Below are 21,850 nucleotides of genomic sequence, written 5' to 3' on the forward strand. Positions count from 1 at the left end.
CATGTCTCGATTAGAGAGAGACATTTTTTTTTTTAACTCATTTATTGCCATTGATGGCTATCCTTTTTTGTTGTTGTTTTTGTTTGACAGGGCTGGTTGTGAGCAAGTTAATTGAGGAAAAAATACGTGCATAAGGTCCTTCCAACACAGTCACAAGGACGTGCGATTAAAACTCAACCGAAATGTTCGACTGTCCACTTTGGAAAACGGCACCATGGGCCAAACTTTTTGTCGTGTGTGTGTGTGTGTGTGTGTGGAGGGCATCTGAAGTGTGTTGAGGACCCCAATTGGAGAGCTGGAGCAGACAAACTGCACGTTTCCGCCGTTTAGTTTTTGAAATGGGCCATTCTAGGCCAAATGGAGCCTGCGGCTGAAGGGCCCCAGCTTTGCACTCTTGCAGTATTGCCTTCAACGTCTCTTCGGCCACGTCAGAAGCATTTTGTCTCTGCAACGTGCGTGTCAATCAGACACATGGCCCCTTATCCTGCAATGCTTTTAAAGCAGCAGGTCTATCTTTTGTTGTTGTTGTTGTTGTTTCATCCTTTGTCAGCCAGCGTGAAAAGTGGGCGTGAAAGCGCGACTCACCGTGATCTGAGCTGCACACTCGACAGTAGCCGCAATTTTGATTTCATGGAAGCATACAAATCAACTCCTCTGCCTTCTTGCGATGCAGCTTTTCATGCAGCGGATTCTTCTTATTGCATTGCTTCTGCTGCGTTGTTTTGATTTTGTCATTTTGATTCGAATTGATGAAGCAACATGAACAATATCTTTAAATGGATCATTTTCAAAGAAAACAAGATTGCAGAAAGTTCAAAATTGATACTGGCAATTTGGCAAGATGTCCGTTTCAGATATTGAGCTCTTTTTCTGCTTTCTTTTTTTTTGTTCCTTTTGAAACTGCGGTTGATCATGAAGCGCTCACCTCAAACGCTAAAAATAGCTGCGTTGACGCACCTTGCCTTGGTATCTGTCAAGTGTTCATCTTTGGTATGAATGAGCGTTCTTGTATTTTGAATGGCTGTCATACCAGCAGCAAGATGCGCATAACAACATTCACTCAAAATAGGCCGCATATGAAATATCACCATCATCATCATCATCATCATCATCATCGGTTGGCACTTGGAAGCGCAAACAATGGCTCCAGTGATTCCGAACAATAAGGACAGCTGCCTGCCTTTTGCAATGATTGTCGACCTGCCTAATGAGGTCATCCACGTTATGTCGCAAGTGCACACCTGACCCATCGGGTTGCCAAATATTTTTCATTCAAGGACAGTTGCACCCTCTGATACTCCGAGGCAGTTAGATATGATCAGTAAGTGATGCTGAACGCATTCCTTGTGGTTTTTTGATCAAATGCCGTGACCTGTCTGCCGAACTTGTCTTTGAATGCTCATTGCATGCGTTGCGAGTGCGTTGAAGATCGCTTCATTACCACTCCGAAAATGCACGACAGCTCAAGATGTTGTCCATTTCTCAGATTTCAATTTTATTTCGTTTTTTTTTTTTTTTTTTTTTAAATGGGTGGCATTAGTGCTGGAATGGCCACCTTCAATGACGGAGGGGTCCGCAATTTTTCTTCAACCCAACTGGCGAGCCACATAACCTCACACTTTCCAGTCACATGTAGGACAAAAAAAAGACATTTTAAATATTTACATTTTAAATTCCAAATCTGCAAAATCTTTTAGGCCTACTCGCTTTGCAGTAGAGGACAGTAGAAGACCAGGCGCAACGAAGCCATGTCTGCCCCCTAGGGATGAATGGTGGTATTACAATTTATAACTATACAGCGGAACCCGGCTCTTTGCGGGGGATAATGGCGCGCAAATAGAAAAAATATGCGCATGAAGAAAAGAGTCTTCCCATGACAAAAAATGAGAGAGATGTCATTGATTGATTGAGCATAGTGGTTGTGAATTCAACAGGTGTCATTTCAAGTAGCAGACGCTGACTTTGGTTAGATTTTACTCAATGGAGGCTGTCCAGTCCTCATAAATCAACTTCCAGGATCCTTGGCAGTATTTCACACTGTGCCATGTGAAATTTGCCATTTTCCAAAGCCGAGACCAAGATAAATCGTTTCAAAAACTTTTGCCACCGTTGACGCTGCCTCACAATTTGATCAAATTCTCCTTTTTCCTGAGCTGGACAAAGTCCTTCCAATCCTGTTTGAGGATTATTATCTCACAAGTGAACCATCTGAACCCTTTTATTAGGATTGCCAATCCCCATTTAATATCCTGTCGTTTAGCATTTCGTCCACTTTTGTCCTTCAATGCAGGTTAGGGCGCAAAAAGCTTTGAAATGCTGTACCTCGATGAGAAGCTGTCAACCTTTTATGACCACTGAAAGCCAGGGTCCAAGGTGCCGTCCAAAGTATTGTCCCATTTGACTGGGCCGCTGAGGGAAAGTCTTCCCAGCAACCGGGAAAACAGGAATGGACAAATAGTGGGCGGCGCTCCGGCATGCGCCCAGTGCTCTGTCGTCCCCCTCGGCCAGGCAGGACAAATGGAATCGCCGAGTCTGCATTAGCAACTGCCGGCGGAAAGCTTGTGACTTGCCTTTTGAAACGTCCAACTGACACTCTTATTTGCTGAGTTTGCAAGCAGCAACAGTTAAACGTCAATAAACAAGAGGTGTGCTAAGCGCCGCCTTTGGCAAAGTCTGTTGGGAGAGGAACACGTGGCGCGGCCGACTCGACTTTTTCCGAGCCGGAGCCCGTCGAGGCCTCCGCGCGATGACTACGGAAGGTCGTCACTGCCACATCGCCAACAGACGTGCGTGCTTGCGTAATCGGTCCTCGCACTACCCCCAGCTTGTCTTTTCCGACTAATTTGAATTTTGACCTCACGGCGTGTGAAATGAGCTTGATGTGGTCATGACAGCCACACCATGCAGTAACTGTCATCTCTGTTCCTGACCCCTTTGTGTTGGCCAATTTTTGTGGTTGACCTAGCCCAGTGTTTTTTTTCCCCAGCCCAAGACTTGAGATCTAAAAAGATGAATTCAGTTTGAATGTCCTCACTGCTGTTCAGAATGGTAAAAAAGCTCTCTGAAATTTAAAAGCATACTCAATGATTGATCCGCTCTGATGCATTTGGTCTCGGAATTGACTCTTGCTTTTGCCATTGCACGTGCGTATTCATAAAAAATTCAAAAAAGGCAATACATTCAAATGTAGTATCATCAATAGGTGAGCGTTGCAGCTTTTTAGGAGTCCTACAAATAGGTGCAGCAACTTCCTGGCATTTTGAACTTGGACGCTGATGCATGCCAATCGGTGTCTTGTGGAGACAAACGGCAAGCTGCAGGTATTACACGTCGTTTGTCAGGCAGGCCACCGTCAGTTCCGTGCGCCTTTTCGACACGGGAGGCCCGCCTGCCGACTTGTCAGGAGGACGCGGTTATCATCCTTCCCGTGTCATCGCTCCGTCCCCGGGAGCGCAAGTGTCCCCTCTACTGCAGGGTGTGGCACCGGGCGTGTCTGCGCTCTTTCGCGACTGGGCTGGCTCGCAAGCACAGGTCCCCTTTTTGCGAATCGGCACCGCGATGAATCGGCTTCCTCTCGCGTCAGTGTTGTCAGTAAGGGAAGCAGTCGAAGCCACGGGGACAGATTAGGACTGCTTGGCTCTCGGAGGAACTTCATCAACGGGCCACAGCTGCGGCGGCAGCGTCTTGAAGTCAACCACAGCCTTGTGGATGGAGAAATGCTGAGGCAGCAACGGGGTGGCGTTTCCATACGATAATCGAGCGCCTAAAACCAGACGAGAGATGGCCGTCGGCCAGCACTCAGCAGATCACTTTGCCGCCATCCCAAAGATGAGACGCACACGTTGTTGTCAAATCATTTCTTTTCCTTGCATTCCAATGACTGTCCTGCATGTGGCGACATTTTCATTTTCGGTTTTTATGTTTGACCATTTTATGTTTGCTTGCGCAATACGGATTTGACCGTGCGTTGCAGTTTATAGCTGTGGCCTTTCAGAGGAAGAGACCACCTGTTGCTGAGCCCAAGCCTTCATTGAAAAATATTACCAAATCTATTGTTTTCATTACTATGAAAAGCTGATGTGCGAAAGGGCAGATTTGAAGTCGGCGCATAGAATGAATCCGGAAAAGTTCACTAGAAAACGTGTCGACCAGTGTAGTGAGGGACCTGTCGACCGGCTTCTGAAATACATGAACAGTGACCGAAAAGGTATCCCACGACGCGAGCGTCATGGCTGCAGCTTCATCAGGAGAATACATCAGAAATGCTGTTATGAAAAATAATGGTAAAGATTGAAGAGGATGGTAAACAACATCTGCTCAACCTCAGGTTAAAACGGATGGGAACACACGTTACCGAGATTAGAAGAGGACGCTTTCAAGTGAGCCAAACGACTTGAGTGGAATTGCACAACGCAATGCTCCCAACACTGTCAGCAATCTGCAAATGCCTCACATGGAGTCAAAATTGTTGGCGGCAACACTTGCCATCTCCTCAGCAACGAAGGTTTGGAGAGTAGCGGCTGTTCAAAAAGTCAGCACAACTCGCAAGAGGGTCGCCCTTTTGCACGTAGCGCTCGTCGTCGTGAACGCTGCAGGCGCTGATCTTACAGCAAAACGGCGTTTGAAAAAAAATCGAAAAATATCGGCAGAGGGGTTTGAATACTGGCTAAATGTAGACGCAAGTTGCCTAAGTAACTCTGGCCTACTTTTTCTGAACTTGTTGTCCATTTCCAAATTGGTTCTGAGGTGGCATTGCGAGTTGCTAGTCCGGTTTTCATCACGGCTTGCCAATTTGATCTTTGTGAGAAAAGACCGTTTTAAATGGGACAACGGGACTTCTTTCTCCGCAAGCCACACAGCCCCAAAATGGCTGCCGACATTTGCATTGAAAGCAGGTTTGGATCGCTGCATGCGTGAGGTCCGCCACGCTGACCCCCTGGCAGCACTTAAGTGCAGCCTGCGTCACACCAAAACAATCTTACAAAGAGCCCGGCCGGCGGTGTTTGAAACATGCTCGACTATGTTTTTTGTGCAAGTGCTCAATGGGATCGCTGGACTGTCCGTCAAAGGCCACTAAAAGGGCCATGTCGCCGAGGGAGGGGCTCTGCGGCGTGCCAAAGAAGATGGAGCGTTTCCGGCCCGATGGCACTCCCCGGCCGCGCGTGAACTGAAGTCGATGTAGGTGACGGGAGGTTTCCCCCCCACCCCCCGGGGAAGCATCTGTGAGGCAACCGGGACAGAGGCTTGAAAAATGGGATTGACCTCTAACCTGCTGACTGTAACCTGAGCCCGCTATCTTTATTGTGGAGTGGGGGAGGGTCCGGAGGAGGTCAGCGGGGAAGGGGAAGCTGGCGGCCGCGTCATGTTGCTGATTAGACCTTCCCGGGCTTCAACGGCAGCGTAGGAACACAGACACAAAGGTGTGACTCGGATTGGCGGAATGTACGCAAGGAGCAGGCGTCTTGCAATTGTGTCAGCGTTGGCCTCATCACACTGGGCTGCAAAACAGGAATGGACTAAAGGGCCCAACAATGATGCCAGTCAGTATCGTAGACACGTCGCTACTGGTTTGACAGCTCCCTTCATGCTGCGCACGGGACGGCCCAGGATATAAATGACGACTGAAGCCGTTGGAAATTGCTTCTGCTGAGAGGAGACATTGAGGCCCGCGTGTTTAGAAACTTGAACAATCTTAAATTAACGTCAAGATATTCCAAAATGGCCAGTCCCGTTTGCGGCAGCCATGTCACTTAATTTGAAGGTTTCAACATGTTAACAACTCGCACATATTAAAAGAGGGGAAAAAAATGCTCATTGCCATGTGCATGCCTAAACAAACAAACTGCAAATGAGTTTGTGCGGCCGTTTTCTCCACGGCTTCTTCTGTCGAGGGTCTCGGGCGAGCTGCAGCCTGCCCCGGCAGACGTTGGATGAGCGGCGGGATCCGCCCGAGACCGGTCCACACCGATCACTTTTGGAATTGCAGAGCGAGCCGGAGCCTTTCAACTTGAATGGAGGAAGTCCCGTCTTTCAGGTTTCAATGTGGCTCGCCGTTTACAATAAGCATCTTATCTACGGCATTCCCACAATCCAAATCGAATTCCCCATTGCACAATTCTCGACCAACTGAAAGCATTTCTCACGTTCTGCATCTTTTCAGTGCCGCTTCGGATCTTCACGCATGCCAAATTGCTCCAGAAATTGCACATTCCATTCAGGATTTGTAGTCCCATGATTGTAATGTGCCGCATTATGACACGATGAGGTAAAGCTGTTTTCCAGTGTTACATAATGAAGCATCATTGCAACACACCCCGGCACTTTCACAGGCTGATCATGTCCAAGCTGCGCAGCGCCGATGCACTAATTAATGCCAAAGGTGCCTCGCTGCCAATGAATGAGCTTTTACTTTTACTTTTACTTTTACTCGAAGGCCATCGCTAAGTTCCACTTGTCCGTATGGAATATTAAACTTGTTTGAGATGATACATTTGTTGCAGATGCCCCTGATTTGTTTTGGATGAACTTGTGCTGGCATTGAGTGTACGGTGAATGAAAGTAGAACATGTTTTGTTGCTGGTGTTGCAGTTATACTTTGAGTCAGATATCCGAGTCATATAAACGCAATCGATACTAGCGATTGAAAAGATGTCTTGTAAAGCTCGCCTTGGAGGAGTTGGAGGCTGGCGCTGCGAGCACGGAGTGCCGGACGTCTTGACTTGAGCCCTTTTGGTAGCAGCTTCAGTCTGGCTGCCTGAGAGAGCGAGATTGCGGAGTCTGTGTGTGTCTGGCCGCCTGGTATTTCCTGAAGGAGTTTCCTCCTGCCGTCAGAGCGGAACCACCCACAGCGGTCCGTCCGACTGAAGGGCCGCTCTCCCGCAAGACGAGAGAAGACACGGCGGCGGCGGCGGCGGCGGCGGCCGCATCAAGACGTGCTGCGAAGAGAAAGGAGCATTGAGAGCGGAGGTTGAGAAACGGCGATGATGTAGGCAGCAAGCGGCGCTCGAGCCGAGCCAAGTCTGCGCCTCGGGCCGTCGGCGATCTGAAAGCCTGATTGTTGCAGATATTTGCTCTTATTTGTACTTTGTTGTCAGGGCTGCGATCGACGGGTGTATCTCGCTCTCACCTTACGGTAATTGGCTCGCAGATAGCCAGCCAGGGAGCCAGGATTCCCGCGCCAGGATTCAGCTAGCTTAAGCGGGCCCAGATCTTGACGAGAGAAACCTGCCAGACGGGGAGGGAAGAAAGGAAAGACTTACTGACAAGGTGAGGGAGCAAAGGCTGAGTCACATCAGATGAGGTCTTTGCGCCCGACTTCCAGCCGCTCCTGGTTAGCCGGATTGGGCCGCCGAGCAACCTGAGGGCCGCCCGCCCGACTGTCGTGGCGAGCCACCGGGAGGGAGGCTCACTCGTGCCTTGTTTGATGGGATCGCATCGCAGACCCTTGTGTTCTCAGCAGCTTGATTTCCTTGCTAGTGTATTTGCTTAACATTCTATGAAGCGTCTTCACTGAATGTGAACTCGAAAAAAGAGAGTTGCATCTTGTTTGCGTACAACTGCAATGTGGGAACCCATTGTGTCAAGCTCTCCCCTTTGCAGCTTGAACAGCTTCCAAAACTTCCTGCAAGGTTTGTTCCAGTAGCAATTCATTTACCGTCCACTCATCTTGAAGAACTTTTGCGAGGTCAAAGGTGAAAGCGAGGGCCTGGCTCCCAATTTGTGCAATAGCCCGTTCCAAAAGTGGACCTCTCAAGGGCTTCCACATCAAAGTCATGCAACCCTGCATGCATGCCTACATGGCGCTCGCTTTTATAGGCTGGGCCGCGCTCGCGCTAAGGATGTCTCCCTTGGAAATAGATCCGATCGTCCGAGCGCCGACCCTGATGGCAACGAATTGCTTATGAAGGCTTTCGTAAGAAGCAGATGCCAAAGCATGGTGGTTAGAACTTGCCGGCTCGCCAGAAAGACCTTCACCATTTTTGAGAGCTGCAATTACGTGCCATGTATTGAGTGCCGTTCCGTCCGTCAAGTGTAAGATTTCGTCCCATCTAAGGCGTCCGTCAGGACTGATTCCGAATCAGAAAGACGCTGGGCCTTGTGGGGAGGGAAGCTCGTCACAATCGCCATCAAAAGCACTTGTGATTGAAAAGGTGACAAAACCGTCTCATTGAAGTAAGGATAACGTCAGCGAAAGTAGCCATCTAAATGTGTTGTCCTCAACATGCCGTCCCATCACACTTGAGCCTGCTGAGTGCTTTGCAGGCGTGCGTGTGCATTTGCGGCGTCGCGGGCATCTCGGTCTCGCCGTGCAGCCGCTACGACGGTCCGTCCAAATATGTTTTTATGTGAAACCAATCAGTGGTGCAAAAAAGATTGGGGACCGGACCGCTGCCCAGGAGAACTGCACTGAATCAGCTGATGGTGGCGTCCCTCGCTGTCATTTTTGGAAAGGGCCACGTGAGAGAGTCAAACGGTTGCCACGGCAATACGCTAACCTCAATTGTGTGCTTGTGTGTCTCCTGGAGGCTGATGTTTACACATCAGCAAGGCAGGCCCCGCGTGTCTCGCAGACCGGCGTTTCCTGCCGTGTAATCTGAGTCTGCGCTGGAATGCGTGGAGCGCATCCGACCGGGCTCCCCGGCCGGACTGGCCTGGAAACGGCCCGGCTCGTGACTGCGGCTTCAGCACAACGCCGCAAAGAAATGAAAGCGCTTCCCCGAGTCGGGTCGTAGTAGAAAAGCGCGTCAACTTGACGCGCATTTGCTTGACTTTGCGAACGGCCGCTTCATTGCACGCACACGTGCAAGTGTTGTTGTTGTTGTTGTTGTTGAAGTTGAAGGGTCTGTGCAAGGTTCATGTCGCGTGACCCTCTCCATGGCTTTCCTTGGCTTCTTATCCTGATTGGCTCATTCATTGTGGAGCTGCTCTTTTCACTCACCCCACGTTTGAGACACCCGCACACATTCTTTTACGGCAATCACTTACTTTGAAAGGCCTCTGAAGTGAGGACCAAACACACACGCAGACACATTCCTGTAACCTTAAGGCGGCTTGGTTGCAAAACTCTTTTTCACTGTGAGCTCTCTTCTCAGTCCATTTCGTCTTTGGCACCATTCTTGGAGCGTGTTTGTCTGTCACGTTGTCCTGGGTGCTTTCTCGCTGCACTCCGCGGAAGTTCTCAAACACCTCTTCCGAGATGCCGCACCGCCAGATGCGTAGGTCCTTGACAGCCGAGTTTGTGAAACGCTTTTGCCTTTTTCTCTTTTTCCTCTTCGGGGGGCTGTCCAAGTGTATGCGAACCATTGCGAGCACATCGGCGGGCCTGGCGTCCCCTCGCCGTCTTCTCCGCTTTCACTTTGGCCGCTGAAGCCAGTCGTCTCCAGAGCAAAATGCCACAATTTATTACGACTCGCTTTTCTGTTTGAAAACAGCTTACAAAGCTGTTTTGCTCGTGCTTTGACGTCGTTTTTGATTGCACTTTGAAACGTTTGGAAGGACTCAAATAGAATTTGCTGTTTGTCGGAGCCCCAATTTCAACCAAGCATAGAATGTCCCAAATAGGCGGTTGCGCAACTCTACTAATCCCCATTACTATGAAGATTATTATTTCAACCATACACAAAGTACTTTACAAGTCAATATGCTGAACTGCGCAGCTTTAATACTGAGCTCACTAAGGTTTAGGATGTCAAAGTTCCGTTTTTCAGGGGTGGACGTTGCGTCATATTGACGGACTGCTTCCGTCAGTCCATCGCCGACGGAAGCCCGTTTTGGTGACCATTGACGGGACACCTCTTCCGGTCGACAGAATCACGGAAGTGGTTTTTCATCCGCCAATGTCATCGTCGCGAAGAAGCACATTTTTCGTCAGAATCGAAGATGACGGACGGACGGACGAATGGCGGACGGGCACCCTGGCCGCCGACGGCAAACTTGAGTAAAATGCTCACCTCTGCTGTTTCTCATAACCCTTGGCGAGTTGTTTCATGTGCAATTTCTCTGTAAGAAACGTACAGCAACAGGCTAATGACTAACGCGTGCAAAGAAAATCATTGTACACTGCTTGTTCAAACCGTTCATCCTTGGAAATTAGGCTCCCTATCTTGATGGCAGGTCATAGCAAAATGGCGTTACTGCTAACCAGTGGAGGGACGCGACCCGCGCTAAAGCCGATTGTGTTACGAAGACGGGCCGCATCGGTGGATTTTCAACATTTGTTTGTTTGACTTGAGCGTCAACGTTTCAAAGGTGGAGGCGACTTGTCGAGCAATCTTTTTTGCCCCGCAGTTGTCGAGCAGACCTTAGCCGAGCGACGCTTGCTCGCAAGTGTTGGCTGTTTTTCTCTCCGCCTTATCGCCGCATCGGCGGCCAGCCGAGCCAGCAGAAAACGAAACCCAGCTCTGGGGCTGGCTCTGGCTTTCTGGGCCGCGGCTCCGCACCGTCACGTTCCGGCTCTCCCTGTTTGGCCACGATGAGGAGAGCCGATCCGATTCGTGCGGCTGATAAGGCCAGGAATGCTGCTCAAAGAGGAAACGCTGTCCTGAAAGAGGTGCAGTGCGCTCGCCCGCTCGCTCGCTCGCCCGCTCGCTCGCTCGCTCGTCCGCTCGCTCGCCCTCAATGTACCCCCGGAAAATGCGAGAACCCCCTTCACTGCTTTCCTGCTATACATCACCACCGTCAATTATTTTCAAGCTTCTTTTTGCCTTTAAACGTGTCATCAATGCGCTGGCTTTTGTTTACAATCAAGCACAAAAACCAAACATGAACCATTTTTGTATCTGTTATGTCGTGGGATTATAAATGAAGACATCATTTGAATGAACCCCCTTAACACAACAGCGTTTTTCTGTGAGTGAGTTACTTGGACCATGTCATTACGTAAATAAATCTTGTTTGATTATTGTGTTTAGTGAATGCAATTTTCATCTTGAGAATCGTGGCCGGCCGGGGCCGCGTCGGGGCCGCCCGACGTTCACTGACGATGGCCCGAAACGTTTTCAACCTGGATTTGAAAGCATTTCCACTTGGGGCGGGCGGGCGGCTTATTCCATTTGCAGAACAGCTCAATGCAGCTTCACCATCTTTGCTCTGAACTCGTCCACAAATGCTGATAAACATTGGCTTTTTTTCATTCGGGAAATCCGGTCATTTAATTGATTCTTATTATTTGTTTGAAAAAAGGCATCGATGCGGGAGGTTGCGGAAAGGCAAGCTGAGAGCGGCGAGCGAGTCGTGTCAAAGCGCCTCGGACGAGCTTGACCGAATACGGGACAATTAAAACTGCGGCACTTTTTCTTTTCTGCCTTTGCCGGATTGGAGGAATCCGCTCAGAGGAACGCAACCCATGCCACACACACACACACCCGCGCGCGCACATGCAGACGCATGGCCACACATGTTGTACTTGTGTCTCTATTCTGCACGTTAACAGACATTTCACTTGTGACGACTCTGTTTGTGTTTGACCTCAGTGTCAGTCACCTGAGCCCTCCGTTCAGCCCCCCCCCCCCTTTAACTCTCACTCCCGGTCTGCAGCTTTATGCCGACTCGAGGAATTATGATCCCTTTCCTGTCGGCAGGAATAATAAAATGGAGTCGGAGGGAGGGGTCAGGAAGACTTGTGAGGAGCAGTGGCAACAAGTCCAGCTGCGCTGGGTTTCCACGCAGACAACACACGTACTTTACATCTCGTTGCCGACAAAGCCTTAGAAAAAGATTAGCATTGGAAAAAACGCAGCATGGGAGATGCTCACCTTTGACACAGCTGCAGGCACGTGACATGTCACAAATACATACAATACACAAGACCTACATATGTATGCATATGTACACGACTTCCTTGCAAATGTTGACATGCGGTCAAGTTGAGTTGATTTGCATGAATGTGGCGTGTTGTGCTGCTGGCAAATTGGCAAATTGGACTGTATTGCGCTGAAGATTTAAGGTTGCCGTGTGCAGATGGGAGTGTCGGCGCTGACCCCAATGACAGGGCCACCCTTCGGAGGTCACTTAGCACATTGTGCGCAGGCCGAGCTGCGTGGGGAGTCGGGGAAGGAAACCTGAGCTCCAAGTCACACCGTCCTCCTCTCTGACGCTCGACCGCCCGCCCGCTCGCTCGCTCTCTCTCTTTCGTGCTCTCACTCGCTCAATCTCAGGCGGTGGTCCAAACCTGGCCACAAGAACCTTTTCACTCCTGGACCAAGTAGCAAGGACAAAATGTTGCGCTACTTTGGGCGGACAAGCAGCAAGTGAAGCCTCCGCACTCCCTCCCACTCCTCAATATGTGTTGGTCGTCGTTCGCCCACCGGAAGGGGGATTCCCCCATCTGCGGTCCCTTCTCAAGGTCTCTCATTTTTCCCCGGATGGGGTTTTGGGAGTTTTTCCTTGCTCTCCCGGGGGTTAAGATGAGGGGATGCCCTTCCTATTTGTCAACTGTGGGCACGTGAAGAAGCCCTTTCTTGTGATGCTAGAAATCCATTTGACTGGACTCCCCGTGGCACACGTAGGCCGATCTTTGTTGTTGTTGTTGTTGTTGTTGTTGTTGTTTCTGGACTCGTTGGGGCTCACTTCTGGTCAAGCACAACATGGCAGACCGGAACTGCCGGCACCCGCCGCGCTGCCCGAGGCGTTTACGTGCAGCGCACCGGCGGCCTGGCCTCTCTTTCCTCCCTGCGCACTCCTTCGGCTCTTTCGCCCTCGGACCGCCGGGCTTGGCCGCCGCAAGGGCGCGCCGGTCGCCCCGACCGAGAGCGTGCGGTCACCTGCCGGCACGTGCGCAGCGGCAGAGCTCAGCCACCTGCGTCTTTGCGCGCACCCGCGAGACGGCTGCTTTCTTGCTCCCGCTTCCATTGTTGGCGCAAAAAAATGACATCAAAGCAACTTGAGGAGGCCTGACGGGGGGAGGTGAGCCAGTGTGGGCAACGGGCACCGCTTTCGGGTCCGCTCCAAACCATTTGCTTGACTTTGTCCCACTTGATGTGGGCCTTGTGTTGTTGTCATCTTTGCGGCCAATTGGACATGGTGACAAAAGGTGCGCGGCGATGGGGGGGGCCCAAGGAGCGCATCTGGTTTGACATCTCTCGCATGTTGGCGTATGTCGAGTGGGCGCATGGGACGGCTCCAAGCCATGCCGTGGGATTTGTTAAAAAATTGGGGCAAAGCCTTGCAGTGATACGAGAAATCGTCTGCCTTGCGGGCCCGTTGCGGTTGCCGTTGACTGGCTGCGCGCCCGCACTCGGTCTGCTCCTTTTCCATCTTTTCTCGGGAGGCGTCGGCCAAACACAAAGCCGTTTTGTACGACGACCGCGCGGTTGGAAAGCAGGCGGGCTTCACCTTGCTCCGTGACAGGAACAAAGAGGCCCTTCGTGCGCTTCAACTAACGTCGGTGGAATTGTTTGGTTTAGCCGCAATGAATGATTTGTAATGTTTCATTGTGGTGAACAACGCAAAGGTTGCTCCGCTCTGATGATGCAACAAGTGCATGGTAATCTCCCTTGATCCCGTCGAAGATGCACAATGCAATCGTCTGAATCCCTTCTGCTCTTTTCAGCCTTTTGCTCCGCGTGTCTTCTCAATGGCTCGTCGGACGCCACCACATTGGATCGTCTTCAACTTTGGCCCAATCGATTTGGGAGATGACCCACTTGTGGCTGCGCGCGTCACATTTACCTGCCGTCATTTTATTGCTCCTAATCTGCGCTCCACATTTTCAGGCGCAGGGAAAGTAGTCTCCCAAAATCTCGGTGTTGGGTTCCAAATGGGAGCCATATGACGATTGTGTTGCGCAACATCTGTTTGTGGTTGAAGTTCAATGATTGGCTCCGCGCTGCGTTTGGGGTGAATTCACGTGGCCGCGCAACACTTGTTAGCTAGCCGCTTTCATTTCGGTCGGGCCTGCTCTCGCTACAATTGTCGCATCGCGCTTGCTCCTTCAGAAAAATGGGACGTGTGTCACTTCAAACGACAGGATGTCCGGGCCAGGTCGGGTGACGGTGAGCGCGCCGAGCGCACATGCTTGGCAACGTTGTCTAATTCATCCCCTACCAAGTCTAATGATGCGAGCGAGTGATTTCAATCAATCAAAGCATGAAGGAAGTCATCCATTATGGTTAGACGCGGGCAAATTTGGACTTCTTGCCGTACATGATTCGTCTGACACATTTGCAGTTCAGCCTTTCATTGTCCACTGGGCATTTGTGTTGAAATGGAAATAAAGACGACAACAACAACTTCGATAGTCCCGCTCTTCGCGCAACATGAATGATCCACTTGCGCTTTAAGATGTCAAAACGCGGGCGTTGAAAACAGCATCCCTTTTAAGTGACACTGTCAGAGAGCGATGAAGGAGACCAGACGGCAGCTGCACTTTGTGTCGCTGCGTCAACGTTCTTTGCTGCCATCGTTGATCATCCAAAGCGTTCTCAGCATATAAAATTGGATTCCCCCCATAATTTTTTCCAATAATTTTTTGGGGGATGGTGTCTGGTCAACAGAAGACAAGAGGCAGCCGTCGGCGTCTCCCGTGTCCGACCTGCTCGGTAGACGCGGTCGGGCGTTTGTGTCTGTTGTTGACGTTTGCGCCTTTTGTCCTTGTAGGATTACCTGCAAGGCGACAGCAGCAAAGCGCATGACAAGCTGGGGTGGAAGCCAAAAGTGACTTTTGAGGTGAGTCTCTTCCTGTGTTCGCCCAGTGGCAGTCGCCACTTTTTGACGAATGCGCTAGGAAAATGTTTGTTTCGATGCAACTGATCTGGAAGAGGGCCGGACAACTTTAGACGAGTGCTCGAGCTAGCTGCAAATCAAGGTCAGCCCGCTTCCCATGCGTCGTTCCAAACAAGACGTGCGCGGTTGCGGGTGTCATCGTCACTCAAAGAAATGCAACGTTTGACGCGTCGCGCCTCAGTGAAGTCCAATTTCGATTCGGATTCGGTCGTGCATGGTGGACAACTCGACTTGCTTCAAATCTCTCCTCATGTAGTGAAGGCAGTTTAGTCGATGGGATGATTAACAGTGGAACTACCAACGAAGGTTTATTTGGACACAACGAGACAAAAGCGGGAAAATGATTCAAAAGAGGACAAGCAACATAGCAGGCGGAAGGATGAGCGAACGTGTGTTTTGATTTGCTGGAAGCTCCAAAGTTGCCCTTGAGCGCCAAGCTTTGCCCGCTTCTGCTCGAGCGACCAAGAGACAGAGACGACTCCGTCTTCACGTCATTGAGCGTTGCCGGGGTGACGTCGCGGTGACGTCATGTGTGGCGCGTGTCTGCAGGAGCTGGTGAAAGAAATGGTGGAGGCAGACATTGCGCTGATGAAGAAAAACCCCAATGCCTGAGACGGGCCCCGGAGGACGCCAACCTCTGCACATTCCGTCAAGGGAAGACCAGCACATTTCTAAGTGACCCTCCGTTTCCCGTTTGTTTTGCTTTTGATTGCCCGTAGTGGCAGCCTGTTAAACAGTGAAGGATTGCTTCCCTTCTGGCTCAGAGCTCAATTGAAGAGCAGGACCCAACGTGCGAAGAAAATGAAGGACTGCAGCTGACATCGTCAAGTTCACAATTGCAAATGCTCATTTGGAAAAGTAAATGCACTCAGCACAACTTGTCGGTCCGTCTCTCGTCCCTCTCTCTCTCTCTCTCTCTGTCTGATCCATTGCTTTTGAAATTATTATGATTATTATTATTATTATTATTATTTGGCACGCACAACACTCTTTGATTGGACAAGAAGGACAACTTCTTGTAGTTGTGCCCGGTACACGCACACACACGCACACACACACGCACACACGCACGCACACTTCGTTGCAGCAATTTCGGAAATTCTCCTCAATTTATTCCCACTCCCCAAACTTCGTTTGGGAGTTTGTTTTTTTTTTGTTTGTTTTTTTTTACTTAAGTTTACTTTTAACACATCATGAACATCTTTTGCATTTTTTTATTTTATTGAAGGCCCTTAATGTAGCGTGAATCCAGCCTTAAAAAAATGTTAAAAAAAGATTTCCATAAATTGTGCGCTTTTGATCATTTTTCAAAATGTAATTTAGCATGCATGAAAAGCACATTGTGAGAGTTTCTATTCACACTGAAAAAAAAAATAGTTGGATTTACTCAGTTCTATTTCTGGAGGTGCACAAAATGAAATCATCTGGATCCACATACATTTTTAAGTCGATGTAAAGTGTACTTAAAAATGTATGTGGAATCAGGTTCATATATTTCGTGCAACCACTTGAAGAAATAAAATTGAGTAAACAATGCAAACCATTTTTTTTCAGTGCACGTACCGTCATGTGGAAGAAGTAATTGATAACTAAATCAAAAACAAAATATATGATCTCATTAAAAAGGGTCATTATATTGTCGTTAACGTTATATTGAAATGAAGTTATTTGATTTTAAAAAAGAAAAGAAAAAGAAACGTCCTGATCTGATAATAAATGATGAAGCCACAAATGAATTTCTTTCTTTTTCACGCTGTGGCTGCGTGGGTCCCGCACGCGTGCATGTTTGTCTCATTTGAACCTTTGCACCATATTGAGGCTGCGCTCTGCATTTTGCCGACTGTTTTTTCTTTTCTTTTCACGTGCATGCGTGTGACGGCCGTGGACGTGTTGTAGCCGTAGTGCGGACAGAAAATGAGAAGCAGATGTGCTCCCGCTTGATTCGTGGACGGAGGCCCTCGCGGGTGCGCTGCAGGCTCAACTTGAACACAAATCGGAATTCTGATCACCCTTGGCGCGGAAATTAAAACAAATCCAAGGGAAAAAAAATCTCCACTTTGTGTATGTGTGTGTGTATATGTGTGTGGGTGTGTGTGTGTGTGTGTGTGTGTGTGGGTGTGTGTGTGTGTGTGTGTGTGTATATATATATATATATATATACACACACACACACACACCCACACACACATATATATATATATATATATATATATATACTGAAAAAATTATGATTGAATTTACTCCACTTTATTTTGTCGTGGTTGCAAAAAATAAAATCATCTGTATCCAGATACATTTTCAAAGTAGATCTATCTGGATTCAGATGATCTTAATTCTTTCAACCGCTTGCTGCAATAAAATTGAGTGTAAGATGCAGAGCATTTTTTTCAGTGTGTGATATATTATATATATATATATACATGTATATATATATATTACATGTGTGTATATATTACGTGTGTATGTATATATATATATATATATATATATATATATATATATATATATACATACACATATACATATATATACATATATATATACATACATATATAAATATACATACATATATACATATATATATATATATATTACATGTGTGTATATATATATTACATGTGTGTATGTGTGTATATATATATATATATATATATATATGAATAATATTATAATATTGCAGTCTGGAGAGAGAGGCCTTTTTTCAGGCAAAGTTGAACTCGCGAAGAGACCAACCAGGTCAACACATTTTGTTGGTGTGTGCCTGCATGTGTGTATACAGCGGAAAGATGAGAAATCACGTCTGCAGTGTTGCTGTTGTTTTTCATACAGTCTAATTTGAGTTTGTCAGTCAAAGAAAAGCACTTTTCATTACATGCAGTTTTGTGTAACACGTGCACTTGCACACAATTAGACAAAAATGTTTATCTTATTAATCAATTCTATCGTGTAGGTTTTGTCACACAAAATCCTAATGTGCTGCATGTTATCAGGGGGCTGCATGGAACAATTCGGTGCGTTCTAGAGCTTGACATAGAGCTTCTAGAAAGAAAAAAAAAAGCCATTCCAAACAATAAAACGTCGCAAGAATCACTCACTTCAAAGTTGAGTGACGACTTTCGCGTGTTGAGTGCGGATTGACAACGCTGCTAAAATATGTTGCATGTTCACATGCACTTGCCCGCAAGTTTAAATGAAATTTAAATGAAGAAAAAAAAGGAAAAAAGCACTTTCGACATATTCGGACCAGCTGCAGGCCGAGCTGCGAAATACAACCTCAACCATGAACGTTTTCCTCATCTCCTCCTCGAGCATATTCGAAAAAAGTGTGTTTGCAAATATTCCCGTTACGTTTTGAAAACAAACCAATTTTGTGCTGTATCGAAGCCAATTTCACACACGCACCTTCCTTTAGCTGAGTGGCGCTGCCTTTTTGGGCCTCGCAGCAGCTCCTGCCACGCTTACACGCGTGCACGCGGTGATCGACGTGGAGGGTGACCCCACGCGCGATCGCCGCAACTGAGCGCAAATGAACGCTTGACGTGAAATTGGGGACAAGCAAGCCACGCAGGCTTTCAATCGGCTCCCGAGTTCAGCGAGAGCCTCCGTCACTGCCTGCCTGCGTGGTTTGCATCAATGCGACGTTTCCATTCAGGCCTGATTTGAAAAAAATCAATCAATAAAAAAGATAGCACTAATAAATGAGTCAAATGAGAACCATGGCACTTTATTCATCCCCCAAAATGTAATGCCTTCGAAAATGCGTTGACAAATGTGGCCTACGAATAAAATGACCAGTTGAGGCTACAAAGGTCCCGCTGAGACGTCATCGGGACATGTTCGGGCAGCGTAGGACATTTGACATTTGCGTGTCAGGCTTTCCAAGACACTCCCTTTCAAAATAAATATATTAGAATATAATTTACAAAAGTCCGCACGCAAAGGGTTCGAGCCTTTTTTTAAGTTAAGAGAATAAACTTACGTGTTTTGGTGCTTACGCGCGCCTGCCTGCCTGCCTGCCTGCCTGCCTGCCTGCCTGCATGCACCAAATCATCTGCGTGTCCATTCGGGATGTCAAGTGGGCAAAAACCAATCAAATATTATGAAGGTTGACGGCTTTGGAAGCGGTCAGAACTTGCCGCAGTCATAAACAAAAGCTCCTGTGGTGCGGTAGATGGACTGCGTGGCCGGGAAGGCCATCTGACAGCTGCCGTTCCCGTTCAGCCCCATCCGCTGGGACTCGAACATCTCCCGGACCGAGTGCAAGTTCGGCTGCTGGCACGGGTAGCCCAGGTCGCCGTACCAGGAGGCGAGCCGGCCCTGCTGGCCCTCCTGCTGGCCCTCCTGCTGGCCCCCCTGCTGGCCCCCCTGCTGGCCCCCCTGCTGGCCCCCCTGCTGGCTTCCCTGCTGGCCCCCCTGCTGGCCCCCCTGGTCGGCGTGCAGGCTCAGCGGCGGCGACGCGGCCGTCGCGCTGCTGGTGACGCAGTAGTCGGGCAAAGCCTCGTCGACGCTGCCGGACGGCGCCGGGTGGCCCCCGGGGGCTCGCTCGGCCTCGTACAGGCTCATGGCTCGCATGTTGCAGTGATAGCTGCAGGTGGTGGCGTTCTGGTTGCACGTGCTGGCCGCGTAGGAAGACGCCTGGCCGGGGGAGTAGCTGAGCGCCAGCGCGGGGGTCGCAGCTGTCCGCGAGGAGGCGACGAGAGGCGGGGGCAGATCCGACGTCATGATGTTGTCCACGCTGAAACCCTGAGCGGGAGTGTGGCTGCGCTGCCGAGGCTGCTCGGAGGCGTCCGGAACGAGCGAGCGGCTGCGCGGGCTTCGAGGGCTGCGCGGGCTGCCGCCGCCGCCGCCGCCGCCGACGCCGCCGCCGCCGCCGCCGCAGCTGCCTGCGGGACTCTCCGTTTTGGGGACGGCGCCGAGCGCCGGCGACGCGGCTCTGGGTGGCGTGCAGGTGCCGTTCTCCGTCTTGATGTCCTGGACGCGCACAGGCCGGCAGTCGTGCTCCCGAGCCGGGGCGCGGCCGGCCGCCTCCAGCTCCTTGGCCCGCTCGCGCTCGTCCTTGTCCTTCTGCGCGTCTTTCTTCTTGAAGCGCCTCCTGCGCCGCAGGAAGCTGCCGTTCTCGAACATGTTGTACGAATCCGGGTCCAGCGTCCAGTAGCTGCCCTTGCCGGGCTTCTTGTCGTCGCGCGGCACTTTGACGAAGCACTCGTTGAGCGACAGGTTGTGGCGTATGCTGTTCTGCCAGCCCTGCTTGTTGTCCCGGTAGAAAGGGAACCGCTCCATGATGAACTGGTAGATGCCGTTCAGGGTGATCTTCTTCTCCGGGGAGTTTTGGATGGCCATGGTGATGAGAGCGATGTAGCTGTAGGGCGGTTTGACCATGTCCCTGGGCTGCTGCTGCTGCTGCGGCGGCGGCGGCGGCGGCGGCTGCGGCGGCTGCAGTTGCAGCTGCTGCTGCTGCTGAGGACTGTACGGCCCGTAGGCGCGGCCCATGCCGCCCGCGTACTGCTCGTGAGCTGCGTGGGAGTACACGCTCATGGGCGCCGGCATCCCGGCGTAGCCAGCGGCGGCCCGGTAGTAGTCCTGCTCGCTGCCGATGTACGGCACGACCCCCAGGGCGTTGGGGCTGGACACGGAGTAGCGCGCCTGCATCCCGGCCAATGCGTCCAAGTTCCCTCAAGTTCGGCGCTGCTTTTTGGTCTTGTTTGACTTTTTGGGTCCTCCTCCTCCCCCTCCTCCTCCTCCTCCTCCTCCACCTCCTCCGCTCGCTGTCTGTCGCAGCCCAGTTCAGGACACAGCCCTCCGCATGGACCAGAGACCGTCCGGGCCCCGGCGGTTCACATTCGCAAAGCCAAAAGCAAAGTCGCAGGAGCGCCACTCCACTGAGAGAGAGCTCGAAGCATTTTTACTTTTTGCTTTTGTTTGAGCCTGAGCGCTTCTCCTCCCTTTTGGCTGCTTGGGCTGCTCCTCCCCAAATGTGCGCTCCATCATCCAATTGGTGGGCCGAGCCATCCTCTGGAAAGTTCACTTGGTCATTTCAAAGAAAAATGCCCGCGAGCACACCCCCTCGGCCCAACTTCTAGAAATGTCGAGTCGATTGCAAAACTTTACGATCAATACTGTAGACGAGACGGACACCTGGAAATCACCACCAAAGCACCAAAGTCTTCACACCTTCCCGCTCCCCTGCAGCGCCTGTGGGCCTTGTGTGGCAAGTCATGAAAGGTTCATAGAAGATCGAGCTGTGATTTTTCTTTCTTTCTTTCTTTCCTTCTTTCTTTCTTTCTTTCTCTCCTTCTTTCTCTCCTTCTTTCTCTCCTTCTTTCTCTCCTTCTTTCTCTCTTTCTTTCTTTCACTCTTTCTTTCTTTCTTTCTTTCTCTCTTTCTTTCTCTCTCTTTCTTTCTCTCTTTCCACTGATAAAAAAAACTCAAACGGAGCATGCACCAAACGTCGACGAAGACGAGCGTGGCAACGGTTCAGTCGAATTCGCACGTACTTTACAGGCCCTTGAATTTCGTCAAGTTTATTCAAACAAATCAAATTGTCTACAAACGAATTGACACCGCCGCTGCGGGCCAACGGAATTAACACTCCTTTTCTTTATTTGACAACTTTACTTACATCTCTAATAATAATAATAATAATAATAATAATAATAAAAAATCACGAAATATTTCAGCGAGATGCAGTAATTTTACACACACACACACATACATATGTATACATATATATGTATATATATATGTATATGTATGTGTATATATATATATATATATATATATATATATATATATATATATATATATATATATATATATATATATATATACATAGGCAGAGAGAGAGAGAATATAACATTTTACATTGTTCAATTCATTCAATATGGTCGTCATTGTGTATGTGCCTACAGTACAATGAACTTGAATATGAAACTTGTTTTGCCCACGTGAGGAGGCCCAGTAATGTGTCGCCTGTTTTTTTTTTCACACTCGAAGGCCATGCACAAGAAAAGAAAAGTGCACTGAACCACCTCCTCCATCGTCACTGCCTCTAAGTTAAGCTAACAGTGAACAAATGCGCGTGTCTGTCGATGTCTTCATTATTCCTCCGTCATTGGTCTTTTTTAAAGCT

General features: G+C 49.5%; 2 protein-coding genes across 2 annotated transcripts in view; one reads left to right on the plus strand and one right to left on the minus strand.

Annotated features, from left to right (window-relative positions):
• The window catches only part of gmds (GDP-mannose 4,6-dehydratase), a 69,521-nt gene extending 53,923 nt beyond the window's left edge, over positions 1–15,598 (plus strand). The window contains exons 10-11 of the mRNA XM_086048414.1: positions 14,596–14,664; positions 15,271–15,598. Of these exons, the coding sequence (XP_085904540.1) occupies positions 14,596–14,664; positions 15,271–15,333 (132 nt within the window). The 3' untranslated portion in view covers positions 15,334–15,598. The remainder of the gene's footprint in view (positions 1–14,595; positions 14,665–15,270) is intronic.
• A 2,826-nt stretch (positions 15,599–18,424) lies between these two features.
• On the minus strand, positions 18,425–20,663 carry foxc1b (forkhead box C1b). The gene has a single exon (XM_086048322.1). The coding sequence runs from the start codon at positions 20,368–20,370 to the stop codon at positions 18,847–18,849; it is 1,524 nt and encodes a 507-aa protein (XP_085904448.1). The 5' UTR covers positions 20,371–20,663; the 3' UTR covers positions 18,425–18,846.
• Between the last annotated feature and the right edge of the window lie 1,187 nt (positions 20,664–21,850).

This window comes from Filicampus tigris, chromosome 12, assembly GCF_054856515.1.
Source record: "Filicampus tigris isolate MCC_2025a chromosome 12, RoL_Ftig_1.0, whole genome shotgun sequence".
In the NCBI taxonomy this organism is placed as follows: Eukaryota; Metazoa; Chordata; class Actinopteri; order Syngnathiformes; family Syngnathidae; genus Filicampus; species Filicampus tigris.